This window comes from Hemitrygon akajei, chromosome 19, assembly GCF_048418815.1.
Source record: "Hemitrygon akajei chromosome 19, sHemAka1.3, whole genome shotgun sequence".
Lineage (NCBI taxonomy): Eukaryota > Metazoa > Chordata > Chondrichthyes > Myliobatiformes > Dasyatidae > Hemitrygon > Hemitrygon akajei.
This window is the reverse complement of record NC_133142.1, coordinates 65,162,919-65,178,662: the sequence shown is the minus strand read 5'-3', so window position 1 is coordinate 65,178,662 and position 15,744 is coordinate 65,162,919. Positions and strand designations below refer to the sequence as shown.

The 15,744-nt window shown below is 42.7% G+C and overlaps 1 protein-coding gene across 1 annotated transcript in view; it reads left to right on the top strand.

The window, feature by feature from the left end:
• Positions 1–15,744, top strand: part of mst1rb (macrophage stimulating 1 receptor b) — a 263,381-nt gene that overhangs the window by 200,877 nt on the left and 46,760 nt on the right. Inside the window, exons 12-15 of the mRNA XM_073072657.1 lie at positions 3,911–4,126; positions 8,967–9,110; positions 11,120–11,279; positions 14,268–14,360. Of these exons, the coding sequence (XP_072928758.1) occupies positions 3,911–4,126; positions 8,967–9,110; positions 11,120–11,279; positions 14,268–14,360 (613 nt within the window). The remainder of the gene's footprint in view (positions 1–3,910; positions 4,127–8,966; positions 9,111–11,119; positions 11,280–14,267; positions 14,361–15,744) is intronic.

The window sequence follows — 15,744 nt, the reverse complement described above, 5'->3', positions numbered from 1 at the left end:
ACTCTTCTAACTGGCCTAAATCTCTCTGCAAACTTTGAAAACCTACTTCATTATCCACAACTCCATCTATCTTAGTATCATCTGCATACTTACTAATCCAATTTACCACCCTATCATCCAGATCATTAATGTATATGACAAACAATACTGGACACAGTACAGATCCCTGAGGCGCACCACTAGTCACCAGCCTCCAACCTGGCAAACAGTTATCCGCCACCACTCTCTGGCATCTCCCATCCAGCCACTGTTGAATCCATTTTACTACTTCAATATTAACACCTAACGATTGAACCTTCCTAACTAACCTTCCATGCGGAACCTTGTCAAAGGCCTTACTGAAGTCCATATAGACAACATCCACTGCTTTACCCTCGTCAACTTTCCTAGTAAGCTCTTCAAAAAATTCAGTAAGATTTGTCAAACATGACCATCCACGCACAAATCCATGTTGACTGTTCCTAATCAGACCCTGTCTATCCAGATAATTATATATACCATCTCTAAGAATACTTTCCATTAATTTACCCACCACTGACGTCAAACTGACAAGCCTATAATTGCTAGGTTTATTCTTAGAACCCTTTTTAAACAATAGAACAACATGAGCAATACGCTAATCCTCCGGCACTATCCCCGTCTCTAATGCCATTTAAAATATTTCTGTCAGAGCCCCTGCTATTTTTACACCAACTGTCCTCAAGGTCCTAGTGAATATCCTGTCAGGACCCGGAGATTTATCCACTTTTATATTCCTTAAAAGTGCCAGTACTTCCTCCTCTTTAATTGTCATAGTTTCCGTAACTTCCCTACTTGTTTCCCTTACCTTACACAATTCAATATCCTTCTCCTTAGTGAATACTAAAGAAAAGAAATTGTTCAAAATCTCCCCCATCTCTTTTGGCTCCACACATAGCTGTCCACTCTGATTCTCTAAGGGACCAATTTTATCCCTCACTATCCTTTTGCTATTAATATAACTGTAGAAACCCTTTGGATTTATTTTCACCTGACTTGCCAAATCAACTTCGTACCTTTTAGTTTTTCTAATTTCTTTCTTAAGATTCTTTTTACATTCTTTATATTCCTCGATCACCTCATTTACTCCATGCTGCCTATATTTATTGTAGATCTCTCTCTTTTTCCTAACCAAGTTTCCAACATCCCTTGAAAACCATGGCTCTCTCAAACTTTTAACCTTTCCTTTCAACTTAACAGGAACATAAAGATTCTGTACCCTCAAAAGTTCACCTTTAAAAGACCTCCATTTCTCTATTACATCCTTTTCATAAAATAAATTGTTCCAATCCACTCCTTCTAAATCCTTTCACATCTCCTCAAAGTTAACCGTTCTCCAATCAAAAATCTCAACCTGGGTCCAGTCCTGTTCCTCTCCATAATTATATTGAAACTAATGGCATTGTGATCACTGGACCCGAAGTGCTCCCCAACACATACCTCCGTCACCTGACCTATTTCATTCCCTAACAGGAGATTCAACACTGCCCCTTCTGTAGTTGGTACCTCTTTGTATTGCTGCAAAAAACTATCCTGCACACATTTTACAAACTCCAAACCATCCAGCCCTTCTACAGTATGGGGTTCCCAGTCTATGTGTGGAAAATAAAAATCTCCCACAATCACAACCTTGTGCTTACTACAAATATCTGCTATCTCCTTACAAATTTGCTCCTCCAATTCTCGCTCTCCATTAGGTGGTCTATAATACACCCCTATAAGTGTTACTACACCTTTCCCGTTCCTCAATTCTACCCAAATAGCCTCTCTAGACGAGCCCTCTGTAGGGCTCCAAGCACCGCTGTAATATTTTCTCTGACAAGCAATGCAACACCTCCCCCTCTTGCCCCTCCGATTCTATCACACCTGAAGCAATGAAATCCAGGAATATTTACTTGCCAATCACACCCCTCCTGCAACCATGTTTCACTAATAGCTACAACACCATATTTTCAAGTATCAATCCAGGCTCTAAGCTCATCCACCTTTCTTACAATGCTCCTAGCATTAAAATAAATGCATTTAAGAAATTCTCCACCTCTTCTTCTCTGTTTATCTCTAATGGTGCAAACAACTTTACTATCTTCTTTTTCTTCCTTCTCCCATATATCTGTTCCTACACCCTGGTTCCCCTCCCCCCTTGTATCTAGTTTAAATCCATTGGAGCCTCTCTAGCAAACCTACCTGCAAGAATATTTGTCCCCCTCCTGTTCTGATGTAAACTGTCCTGCTGGAACAGGTCCCACCTTCCCTGGAAAACTGCCCAATAATCTATAAATCTGAAGCCCTCCCTCCTGCACCATGTCTTCAGCCACGTGCTGATCTGCACTATCTTACTATTTCTAAACCCACCTGCACGTGGCACTGGTAGCAATCCTGAGATTGCTATCCTGGAGGTTCTGTCCTTTAACTTGGTGCCTAACTCCCTAAACTCACCTTTCAGGACCTCCTCACTCTTCCTACGCACGTCATTGGTCCTTACATGGACCACGACATCCGGCTGCTCACCCTCTTGAGAATACTGAGAACTCGATCCGACATATTGCGGACCCTGGCACCAGGGAGGCAACAGACCATCCGGGATTCTCGATCTCTTCCACAGAACCTCCTATCTGTCCCCCTAACTATCGAATCCCCTATCACTACTGCTCTGCTCTTTTCCCTCCTTCCCTTCTGAGCTGAGGGTCCAGTCTCGATGCCAGAGATGCAACCACTGCAACTTGTCCCTGGTAGGTTGTCCCCACCAACAGTATCCAAAACGGTATACTTATTATTGATGGGAACGGCCACAGGGGTGCTCTGCTCATTCTGTCTAATTCCCTTCCCTCTCCTGACAGTCACTCAGCTATCTGTCTCCTGACTCCTAGGGGTGACTATCTCCCTGAAACTCCTGTCTATTTCTGCCTCTGCCTCCCGAATGATCCGAAGTTCATCCAGCTCCAGCTCCAGTTCCCTAACACAGTTTGTCAGGAGCTGCAGCTGGATGCACCTTTTGCAGGTGTAGTCATCAGGGACAATTGTGCTGTCCCTGACTCCCCACATCCTGCAAATGGAGCACTCAACTGCCCTAATTGCTGCCTCCATTACCTACTCCTAAGGTAATTAAATTTACCCGGCCTTACCTCACTTGGAGTGCAGCTTGTCCTCAGCCTCTGCTCGCTATTTAAATTCTCCCGCTGCCTCACGGGCCGACTTCCACGCGCTTGCACCGTCGTGCCCCGTTCAAGCCTCACCTCTGGCTGTTCACGCTGAAGTTGTTGAGCCAAAGCCGTTGCACTCTGCCTCAGTCCACTCCGATGGTGGCCGCAATGACGATGGCCGTTGTATGTGGTGGTCTTTTTAAAAAAACTTTGGCGCACTACGTCGTGCGCCTGCGCAGTCTAGCCTCTTTTCCCCAATCAGTTAAAAAAAAAAAGGCTTCTCTCCGAGATGCCTTTACTTCTTCCCTCTCCGCCTCTTGCTTCGATTTAAAAACCACTGCCCATTTCTATACAATGGAACAGATTCAGGCTTTCCAGGAAAGTGGAGTCATTTAACACATCATGACTCAAAAGGAGAATTTTGGAGATTCAGGCTGTTGCCTACCTAGATAATCAAAGTATGTATACTATAGTATGTGGAACCCAGATAATAATTAAATAATTTGGAAATCATATTATATATGGATTTTTCAAATTCTCACACGTCTGCGGTGTGGTTGTCCTGCATCTTGGAAACATTGTCTGACCTGAAAATATTTAGAATTGTTGTATCATCATTAAATGGCACTGTATCTCTAACACTCACCTTTTTTCCCTTGCCTCCAATGTTGGGATCTGTCTGCACACTTTGAAACACGTGCATGAGTCAAATAAATAGTCTCATTTATGAATGCTCTTCCTGTTACCCGCAGACCTGCAGAGAGCCAGAATCTAACGACGTAATGATCTGCCAGACTCCCGAGATCGAGGAATACGAAGCTGAAGGGAAGCTTACCATAATCATGGATGGTGTATTGCCCAAAAAGGAATTTAACATAGAATACATGCAAAACTATGAGGTTATCCCCTTTGAAAATGAGGAGAAGATATGCAAACTAACAAAGGGTGAAGATGAGATTGAGTTACATGTGAGTTGATGATTTTAATGTAAAGAATTTTCTACCACACCTGGTTTTCTCTACAGTATGTGGCAGTATCACAATAGGTGAATAGAGATGTCTTGGTAGTCAGTTGGAAATGCTTGGCAGTCATGAAGAAGAACTGTAGGGTAGGCTATCCAGAGAAGTGAACAATTTCAGATTTGTATACTTTGATAATAAATGAACCTTTAAACTTTGGAGATCTTTCAGTGTGAGCCAAGAGCGGACTCTATCTCCTGACTTGCTTACAAGCCTCAGCCTGTGTCTTAAGGCAACTCTCTGTGTTAAACATCTCAACCTAAGTAGCTTGTCCAGATGACTAAACTGTGGGTTCTCCTAATTATTATTAGAAACTCTAAATGTTCGGAGACTTGGCTCAACCTTGTCAGAATCTTGGTCATCTTCTAGCCACCTTCCACTTGAGTTAATTACAATGGGCAGCATTTATCTAATGCTTTTGAGTCATATCAGGTCCCAGAATTAACTGATATGATTCAAGATTGCTTGATATCATTTCCTGCACACAGGTGAATGAAATAATTGTTACTCCGGATACGATGCAGTACAAGAAAACCCCACAAGAATAATAATAATAAAAACACACAATAAGCATAAATACATAGATATTTTGTACAGATAGATTGACTGTATGTCCATAAAGTGATGCTGGACTACATAAGGAAATAATAAAGTACTGGCTGAGTTAGTGCGTGGAAGTGTCAATGAGCAGAGTGGGTGGGATCCTTCATGATGTTACTGGCCTTTTTCCAACACCGTTCTGTATTGCTAAATCTTAGTGATTAAGTCCCATCAGTTTCAAATGTAACATTCTGTTGACTGCAGGTATTACAAAATACTCGATTAAAGGCAATTTATCACAGATCAGCTAGTTAGTAATCAAATAATTTTAAAGATCATAAAGGCATCAGACATAGGAGCAGAATTAGGCCATTTGGTCCATCAAGTCTGCTCTGCCATTCAATCATGACTGATCCTTTGTTTCCTTCCTCAGCCCCACTTCCCGGCCTCCTCCCCGATGCTTTGTCCAATCAAGAACCTATCAAGATCTGGCTTAAATACAGCCAAAGACCTGCCCTCCACAGCTGCCTGTGATAATAAATTCCACGAATTCACCACCCCCTGGCTTAAGAAATATCTCCACATCTCCACGTCCTTCTTACATCTACTCTGTCTAGGCCTTTCAATGTTTGAAAGGTTTCAATGAGAACACCCCTCATCCTCTAAATTCCAGTGAGTATAGACTGGATTAAACGTTCCTCATAGGATAACCCTTTCATTCCCAGAATCATCCTTGTGAACTGTCTCTGGACTCTCTCCAATGCCAGCACGTCTTTTCTTAGATGAGGAGCCCAAAACTGTTCACAATATTAAGGCGAAGCCTTACCAGTGCCTTGCATCCCTGCTCTTGTATTCACGACTTCTTGAAATGAATGCTAAGATTGCATTTGCCTTCCTCATCACCAATCCTACCATCAGGCTAATCTCATGTTCTGCACAAGGGCTCCCACGTTCATTTGCATCTCAGATTTCTGGATTTTCTCCCTGTTTAGAAACATCACTAGTCACTGGCAGCCAATAAGGAAAGGATCCGTTTATTCCCACTTACTGCCTCCTACCAATCAGTCAATGCTCTAACCATGCCAGTAACTTTCCTGCAATATCATGGGCTCTTAACTTGGTATTCAGCCTCATGTGTGGCACCTTATCAAAGGCCTTCTGAAAGTCCAAATATATAACATTCGCTGCATCCCCTTTACCTATTCTACTTGTAATCTCCTCAAAGAATTCCAACAGATTCATCAGAAAAGATTTTCCCTTAAGGAAACCATGCTGACTTTGTGTTATCTTATCCTGTGTCACCAAGTATTCCATAACCTTATCCTTAACAATAGACTCCAACATCTTCACCACCACTGAGGTCAGGCTAGCTGGCCTATAATTTCCTTTCTGATGCATTCTTCCTTTCTTAAAGAGTGGAGTGACATTTGCAATTTTCCAGTCCCCAGGTACTATGCCAGAGTCCAATGATTTTTGAAAGAACATTACTAATCCCTCCATAATCCCTACCACTGCTTCTTTCAGAACCCAAGGGTGCAGTTCACTTGGTCTGGGTGACTTATGTACCCTTAGGTCTTTCAGCTTTTTGAGCACCTTCTCCCTTCAATAGTAACTGCATTCACTTCCCTTTCCTTGCACCCTTCAACACCTGACACACTGCTAGTGTCTTCCACAGTGAAGACTGATGCAAAATACTCATTTAGTTCATCTGTCATCTCCTTGTCCCCAGTCATTATTTCTCCGGCCTCATTTTCTGACAGTCTTATATCCGCCCTCATCTCTTTTTTTTGAATTTTTTACGTACTTTTACTATCCATTTTGATATTGTTTGCCAGCTTGCTTTCACATTTCATCTTTTCCTTCCTATTCTTTCTTTTAGTTGCCCTCGGTAGGTTTTTAAAAGCTTCCCAATCCTCTGTCTTCGCACTAGTTTTTGCTTTGTTGTATACCATCTCTTTTGCTTTTTACATTAGCTCTGACTTCCCATGTCAGCCACGGTTGTACTACCTTGCTGTTTGATTATTTCTTTGTTTTTGGAATACATCTATTCTGCACCTTCCTCATTTTACCCAGAAACTCACACCATTGCTGCTCTGCTGTCATCCCTGCCATCAGCTCCTTCCAATTTATTTCAGTCAACTCCTCTCTCATACCACTGTAATTTCCTTTATTCCACTGATAAAGACTTTACTTTATCCCTATCAAATTTCAAGTTGAACTCAAACATGTTGTGATCGCTGCCTCCTAAGGGCCCCTTTACCTTAAGCTCCCTAATTGCCTCCTGTTCATTACGTAATACCCAATCCAATATAGCCGATCCCCTAGTAAGTGCAACGACAAACTGCTCTAAAAAGCCACCTCATAGGCAGTCAACAAGTTTACTCTCATGAGATCCATAACCAACCCAATTTTCCCTGCATGTTAAAATGTCCCATGGCTATCAAATCATTGCCCTTTTAACATGCCTTCTCTATTTCCCATTGTCATTTGTAGTCCACGTCCCAGATACTATCTGGAGGTCTGTATATAACTGCCATCAGGGTCTTTTTATCCTTGCAGTTTCTTAACACAACCCTTAAGGATTCAACATCTTCTGATCCTATATCACATCTGATTTGATATCAATCTTTACCAGCAGAGCAATAGCACCCCCTCTGTCTACTTTCCTATCCCCCCGATACAATATGTAACCTTGGGCATTCAGCTCGCAACTACAACCATCCTTCAGCCACGATTCAGTGATAGCCGCAACATCATACCCAACAATCTGTAAAAGTGTAACAATATCACCCACCTTATTTCTTATACTCCGTGCATTGAGATATGACACTTTGAGTACTATATTTGCTACCCTTTTTGATTCTGCATCCCTAATGCACTGATACTCACCTGCTGGCTGCAATTGTGTCCTATCATCTGACTGCCTTCCCTGACAGTCTGACTGTATGCTAGATTTGCTTTTTTTTTACCGTCCATCCTATCTTAAGTCCCTTCACTCTGGTTCCTACCCCCCTGCCAAATTAGTTTAAATCCTCCCCTACAGCTCTACCAAACCTGCCTACGAGAATATTGGTTCCCCTCGGGCTCAGGTGCAACCTATCACTTTTGAAGAAGTCATACATCCCCCAGAAGAGATCCCAATGATCCAAGAACCTAAAGCCCTGCCCCGCATCAATCTGCCAAATCATCCTTTTTTTTTATCCTTGCTTAAAGGCGTTCCTCTGCTCTTGTGTTCCTAATGGTTGTTTGGCTCATGGAAATCTATAAACTTTTGTTTTGTCTTGTAAGTATTTTAAGATTAAATTGGAAACTTGTTTCCTGGGATGCATTTCACTATTTTGAGCTCACCAACAGTTGACCAATGTCAACATTGCTCAACAGTGTTACCACTTTTCCTCACCTGCATATCACCTCGCCGGTCCCCTCTTACTTCCTTTTTTCCCATGGTCCACCCTCCTCTCCTATCAGTTTCCTTTTCCTCCATCTATCTCCACCCAGCTTCTTGCTTTATACCCCCCTACCTCCTCCATCCTTCTGTTTTCATCTATCATCTTCTAGCTTGTCCACCTTCCCCTCCCCTGCCTTTTTGTCTAGAGTCTTCCCTCTTCCTTTCCAGTTCTGATAAGGAGGCTCGGCCCAAAATGTCAACTGTTTATTCATTTCCTTTGATGTTGCCTGGCCTATTGAGTTCCTCCAGCATTTTGTGTGTGTTACTTAGCTCAGAGTTCGAGTGGGGTCCAGTGAAGTTGTGAGATTGCAAGAGGTGACCAGGCCTTGGTTAACTATCATCGAAGTTCAAAAGTTCAAAGTAAGTTAATTATCAAGGTAGAGATAAATCACCAGATACAACCATGCGATTTGTTTTCTTGTGGACATACTCAGAAAGTCCAATAACCATAATAGAATCAATGAAAGACTGCACCAACAGTGTGGACAATCAGTTTGCAAAAGACAACAAAGTGTGCAAGTGCAAAAGAACTACCTAAGAGAAAGTGGTCATTACATCCTGCAGGGCAGGGGCCATAGACTGAATGAACAGTTAGACACATAGGCAACTGGTGTTCAGGTGGCCACATCTCTGTCAGGCTGCCTATGCACAGAAATTAAAGATATCCTGAGATACAAGTGGTGGTTTCCATTGGAACTGCTGCTTTTTAGCTGTGAGGTTGGGAAGGGGTGGGCGGTGGGGGGTCGGGAGGTCTTATTTGTCTTTCTCATGTGTTACTTTTTTTTCTTCCAATGGAGACAGCACGTCATGCTGTTGAAGCTGAAAGATTGCTTGAATGTGACTCTTGTTGTGGGAGACACTGTCTGTAATGCCATGATCCTTGTGCATGAGATCACCTGCAGAGTGCAAACGGAGCTGATTCCCAGCGAAGGACTTCCAGTCAAGGTTTATATTTCAACTTTGTAACTCTCTGCAGGGCAAAAGTTTTCTGTTGATAGATTTCTGGCAAAGTTTAAGCATTTTCTTTTAACATTAGTTAATAATTCCCACTTGTAAGAAGCAGCAGAAGGAATCCAATAGCTTTGAGTATAACATCATATAGTTCAAGGCTTTGTCATTTCTGGCTCTTCTTCCACATTTCTTCATTATAAAGTGGCCACGTTATTAGATGTACCTGTATACCTGCTCATTAATGCAAATATCTAATCAGCAACTCAATGCATGAAAGTATGCAAATAGGACCAAGAGCAGGCGGTTCCCAACCTTTTTTTATGCCATGAACCAATATCATTAAGGAAGGGTTACCTGGACACCAGGTTGGGAATCCCTGGTCAAGAGGTTAATTTGGTTTCTCAGAGCAAACATCAGAATAGAGAAGAAATGTGAGCTAAATGATGTTGACTGTGGAATGATTATTGATGCCAAACAGGGTAGTTTGAATGTCTTAGAAACTGTGGATCTGCTATGACTTTCATGCAGAGCAGTCTGTAGAGTTTATGGAGAATATACTGAAAAATAACTGCCAGTGAGTGGCAGTTATGTGGCTGAAAATATCTTGTTAATGAGCGAGGTCAAAGGAGAATGGCCAGACTGGTTCAAGCTGACAGGAAGGTCACAGTAACTCAAATAACCAATTGTAAAATAGTGGTGCGCAGAAGATCTCAAAGTACACAACACATTAAACCTTGAAGTGGATTGGCTACTTCAGCATTAATCCATGAACATACACTCAGTGTGCAGAAGGTACCTAATAAAGTGAGACTGTGTTTATATCTTTATGTTCTTTCTCAGGGTCTAGGAATTTATGAGCTTGTAATTCCCAGTGTGAAGAGAGGACTTCATAGGGTGGTGGTTGTCCATCATATCCAACAATGACAAGGAAACCTGTGCAGGAGAGATTTTAAAGTGGAAAAGCCTTTGCGCTGGGATAGTTCCACAGTCTCGACCTTGAAAGTCTGGATCCAGTGGTACAAGTAGCCGTCACCAGCTGGAGTCTTCCTTGGTTGCATTAGATGACCATGACATCTCCTGTGCCTTGTCATGCCCTTTGCTCTCCATGGACCATTGCAGTACTGCCTTCCTGGCCATTGGATCGCACCATAGATCTCATCTGCCCAGTCTGCCAGAGCTGACATTGCATGCTAGGACAGGCGTGTCCCTATCTCACTGGAGTATGAAGGCCATCTAGCTATCCTCACCTGGTTTAGCATATTCCTATTGAAGTGGTGTATTGGTGTGTGGCTGCTGTCACATGCCAACATCTACTTGGAGCAACAGGTGAGAGCTGAATGTCCGGTGCGGACCAAAGATGATAGAGCTGCCCCAGAATGGACACGACAAGCCTGTTCACCAGAAGTGCTCTCTCTCCCTGGACTCCCATACACCCTTTATTTAAGGTAGAGATGGTTATTGAATGCTGACACAGTCTGCAAAGTCCATGGACCTTGAGTGAAAATAAAATGTATAAATTGGCATGGATGAGTTGTCTAAAGGGCCTGTTTCCCAGTCATTCTGTAGTTTAGTTGGAGGTAGTTTGGGTTAGATGTTGCAATTAATTGACGTTTGTGAGGAAAAAATAATCCTTCATCGTTAGTAGTCGATTTGAGCAGGCATCAACATAGTGTAGTGGTTAACGCAATGTGTTACAGTGCTAGTGATAACCAGTTGGGTTTGCTTTCCATTGTTTGCAAGATCTCCCCGAGAATGTGTAGGTTTCTTTCAGGTGTTTGGGTTTTCTCCCATATTCCACAGATGTGCAGATTAGGGTTAGTAAGTTGTGGCCGTACTATGTTGGGACCAGAAACGTGGTGGCACTTGGTTACCCCCAACGTATATTTGGACTATGTTAGTCGTTGATACAAAACAACACATTTCTCTCGATGCTTTGATGTTTCAATGTATAAAAAACAAATAAAGCTAATCTTTTGTTTTTATTTTGTCATCTGCACTGCAAGCTCTGGGTGAATCACATGGAGTACTTCATTGGCTATGTCATCTATGTTGATGAAAGTATCAACACAATTGTAGGCATTGTTATCGGCACTATAGTCTCCCTGCTGCTGATTGTGGTTTTCCTGGTCGTCGTTCTGGTCATATACAAGAAGAAAAGCAGAGGTAACAGCTTATTTCTTGAATCAGATGCTGGACTCCTCTGTGTTCATGTGCAGGGTGATGGGACAGGAGTGCTGGGGTTGAGAACATAAAGCATAAGACATAGGAGCTAAGTTAAATCACTGGGCCCATTGAGTCTGTTGCTCCATTCCATCATGGCTGATTTATTATCTCTCTCAACCCCACTCTCATGATCCACTTGGCTTCACCTATCTCCTTCTATCTAGTCCTCCTTTCCCTCCCCCCGAACTTTTTATTTTAGCATTTTCCTCCATTTTTTCCAGTCCTGAAGAAGGGTCTCGGCCCGAGACAATGGACAATAGGTGCAGAAGTAGACTATTCGGCCCTTCGAGCCTGCACCACCATTCTGAGATCATGGCTGATCATCTACTATCAATACCCGGTTCCTACCTTGTCCCCATATCCCTTGATTCCCCTGTCCATAAGATACCTATCTAGCTCCTTCTTGAAAGCATCCAGAGAATTGGCCTCCACTGCCTTCCGAGGCAGTGCATTCCAGACCCCCACAACTCTCTGGGAGAAGAAGTTTTTCCTTAACTCTGTCCTAAATGACCTACCCCTTATTCTCAAACCATGCCCTCTGGTACTGGACTCTCCCAGCATCTGGAACATATTTTCTGCCTCTATCTTGTCCAATCCCTTAATAATCTTATATGTTGCAATCAGATCCCCTCTCAATCTCCTTAATTCCAGCATGTACAAGCCCAGTCTCTCTAACCTCTCTGCGTAAGACAGTCCAGACATCCCAGGAATTAACCTCGTGAATCTGCGCTGCACTTCCTCTACAGCCAGGATGTCCTTCCTTAACCCTGGAGACTAAAACTGTACACAGTACTCCAGGTGTGGTCTCACCAGGGCCCTGTACAAATGCAAAAGGTTTTCCTTGCTCTTGTACTCAATTCCCTTTGTAATAAAGGCCAACATTCCATTAGCCCTCTTCACTGCCTGCTGCACTTGCTCATTCACCTTCAGTGACTGATGAACAAGGACTCCTAGATCTCTTTGTATTTCTCCCTTACCTAACTCTACACCGTTCAGATAATAATCTGCCTTCCTGTTCTTGCTCCCAAAGTGGATAACCTCACACTTATTCACATTAAACGTCATCTGCCAAGTATCTGCCCACTCACCCAGCCTATCCAAGTCACCCTGAATTCTCCTAACATCCTCATCACATGTCACACTGCCACCCAGTTTAGTATCATCAGCAAACTTGATGATGTTATTCTCAATGCCTTCATCCAAATCGTTGATGTAAATCGTAAACAGCTGTGGTCCCAATACCGAGCCCTGTGGCACCCCATGAGTCACCACCTGCCATTCCGAGAAACACCCATTCACCGTTACCCTTTGCTTTCTATCTGCCAACCAATTTTCTATCCATGTCAATATCTTCCCCCCAATGCCATGAGTTCTGATTTTACCCACCAATCTCCTATGTGGGACCTTATCAAATGCCTTCTGAAAATCAAGGTACACTACATCCACTGGATCTCCCTTGTCTAACTTCCTTGTTACATCTTCGAAAAACTCCAATAGATTAGTCAAGCATGATCCTGCCTGGCCTGCTGAGTTCCTCCAGCACTTTGTGTCTGTTGCTGTGGATTTCCAGTATCTGGAGAACCTCTTGTGTTTGTAACCTCATTCTCTTGCCTTCTCCCTATAACCTTTGAAACTCTGACTAACCAAGAACCTATAAATCTCTGCTTTAAATACACTCAATGAATTGGCCTCCACAGTTGTCCACAGAAATAAATTCCACAGATTCACCATCCTCTGGTTTAAGAAATTCTTCCTCATTTCTGTTCTAAAGGGACTTCCCTCTATCCTGAGGCTGTGCCCTCTGGTCCTAGACTCATCCACTATACCAAATATCCTCATCATATTCACTATAAGGCAGAATAAACTCTTTGGCTCACCATGGTGCTAGCATGTAATCTATTCCAAGATCAAACGAAAACTATGCTCCCATGTAGCCTTCCATTTTTCTATTATCCGTGTACCGATCTGAGTCTCTTAAATGTCCCTAATGTATCTGCCAGTACAATTATCCCTGACAGTGTGTTTCATGCACTCACCACTCTGTGTAAAAAAGCCTACCTCTGACCCTCTACCTGTTCCTCCAATCACCTTAAAGTTATGGCCTCTCATAGTAGCCATTTCCATGTTGCTGGCTGTCATCTTATCATCTTATTCACCTCTATCAAGTTACCTCTCATCTTTCTTTCCAAACAGAAAATCCCTAACTCGCTCAAATCTCCTCTGCATCCTCTTTAAAGCTCTACATCATTCCTATAATGAGGCAACCAGACCTGAACATAATACTCTAAGTTTCATAGAGCTGCTAACCTCAGTTCTTGAACTCAGTCCCCTGTCTAACGAAGGCCAAACATTTGCCTTCTTAATCACCCTGGAGGGATGATTATCCCTCCCTCTCCCCCTCCCTCTCCCCCTCCCTCTCCCTCTCCCTCTCCCTCTCCCTCTCCCTCTCCCCCTCCCCCTCCCTCTCCCCCTCCCTCTCCCCCTCCCTCTCCCTCTCCCTCTCCCCCTCCCTCTCCCCCTCCCTCTCCCCCTCCCTCTCCCTCTCCCTCTCCCCCTCCCTCTCCCTCTCCCCCTCCCTCTCCCCCTCCCTCTCCCCCTCTCCCCCTCCCCCCCCTCCAATTCCAAGACAGGCCCTACTCTCCAGGCTTCCGCCATAGTGCTACGACTTGTGGACTTTCAAATGCCCTTGGGGCTTCGTTCTTTGGAATCGATCCCCAGACTAGCCTTTGATGTGATATGATGATGTAATATTACATGACGATGATGTAGTGTTAGTAATTTACATGAATTGACTGAAAACTATTAACACAGTCTGAGAAAAGGATTCAGCTGGCATTTTGCTTCACTAATTCCACTATTTTATCAGTTTATGTTGGTTTATTGTGAAGGCTGAAGAAGCCACCTGACAAAAATACTCTTATTTTTCAGAGCATGCAGACTTAATGAGCCGCTTAGAAGCTTCAGCAAACATGGTATCTCTCAATACAGTACCACCTGTCCCCAGTGATTATAGAAACTCTCGTAAGTTCAGAAACTTGGTTTCTGTTTCTTTAAAATCAATTGTTCATTTGTAATTTGAAAACTTTGATATTCTCTTGTAAATGCCATGCAGTGTCATTTTTGAAAACAAGATCACTTTTTCTTAAATAACTTGCTGGCCCATATTTATCCAAGTAGTGTTATATACGTAAGGTATTTAGTCAGTGATTCCACCCATCCATCCCATAATATGTTTGACACTGTGCCATCAAACAGGAGGTGCATTAGCATTAGGACAAGAACTGGTAGGATAGGCCACAGCTCTTCCTCCAGGCAGACAGACTGCTGAACTCCTTGCCACCACTCATATCTCATCATGTTTGAGTTGGCAGTAGCATTATAGTGTTTACTTTCTAACTTGCATCATAAATGTGCTTTATGCTAAATACTAATCTCCTCGAACATATTTTTCTATTTGTAAATTATTTATGGTAATACAGTTGGCCCTCCTTATCTGCGGGTTCCGCATGCACGGATTCAAACAACTGCGGATCGGGAACACCTGGAAGTCCTCTCTCCAGCACTAGTTGTTTGAGCATGTACAGACTATTTTTTTCTTGTCATTATTCCCTAGACAATACAGTATATCAACTATTTATGCAGCATTTACATTGTATTAGGTACTATAAGTAATCTGGAGATGATTTAAAGTACAGGCAGTCTTTAAGTTGGATTTGTACGTAAGTCGAAACAGGTATATCAGGTATTATTTAACGTCAGTTAGTCAAAAGTTTGTCTTAGCATATAGTATATACAGTATTTTACCTTTCTATGCATATAAAACACTTAAGAAACATGTTTTTCAATAATTAAACCACTGCATTGCTTAATAATAATTGTAGCTTTCATCGGGGCAGGGCCTTTCACATGCTCCATTATTCTCACTTTATCCTTTAAAATTGTTCTGATCATTGACCGACAGAATAGCCTAAGGCTTTTCTAATGACCAGTAGTGTTCCACCTCTTTCCGATCACTTTATTATTTCCACTTTATTTTCAATGGTGATCGTTTTCTGCCAACGGAACAGAAACACTGCGGATTCAGCAGCAGCCGCAGGCGGCAGGTCCGGAGTTCCCCCAGGTCCTAAAGTCCACCCGCACTGAGACTGGTTAAATAAGGGACTTGAGCATCTGCGTTTTTTGGTATCCACGGATAAGGAGAGCTGACTGTACTATTTTATGTGTGGTGTGTGAATTATGACTCTGAATGTGTTGTGCACCTTAGTCAGAGGAACATTGTTTGCTGGTGTGCATGTATACGGTGGAATGACAATAAACTTGAACTTGTTACTTAAGATGTAGTATTTCATAATCCAGTCAAAACTGAATGCAGTGAGGCAGGGAAAAGAGATGGTTAAGGTTAATG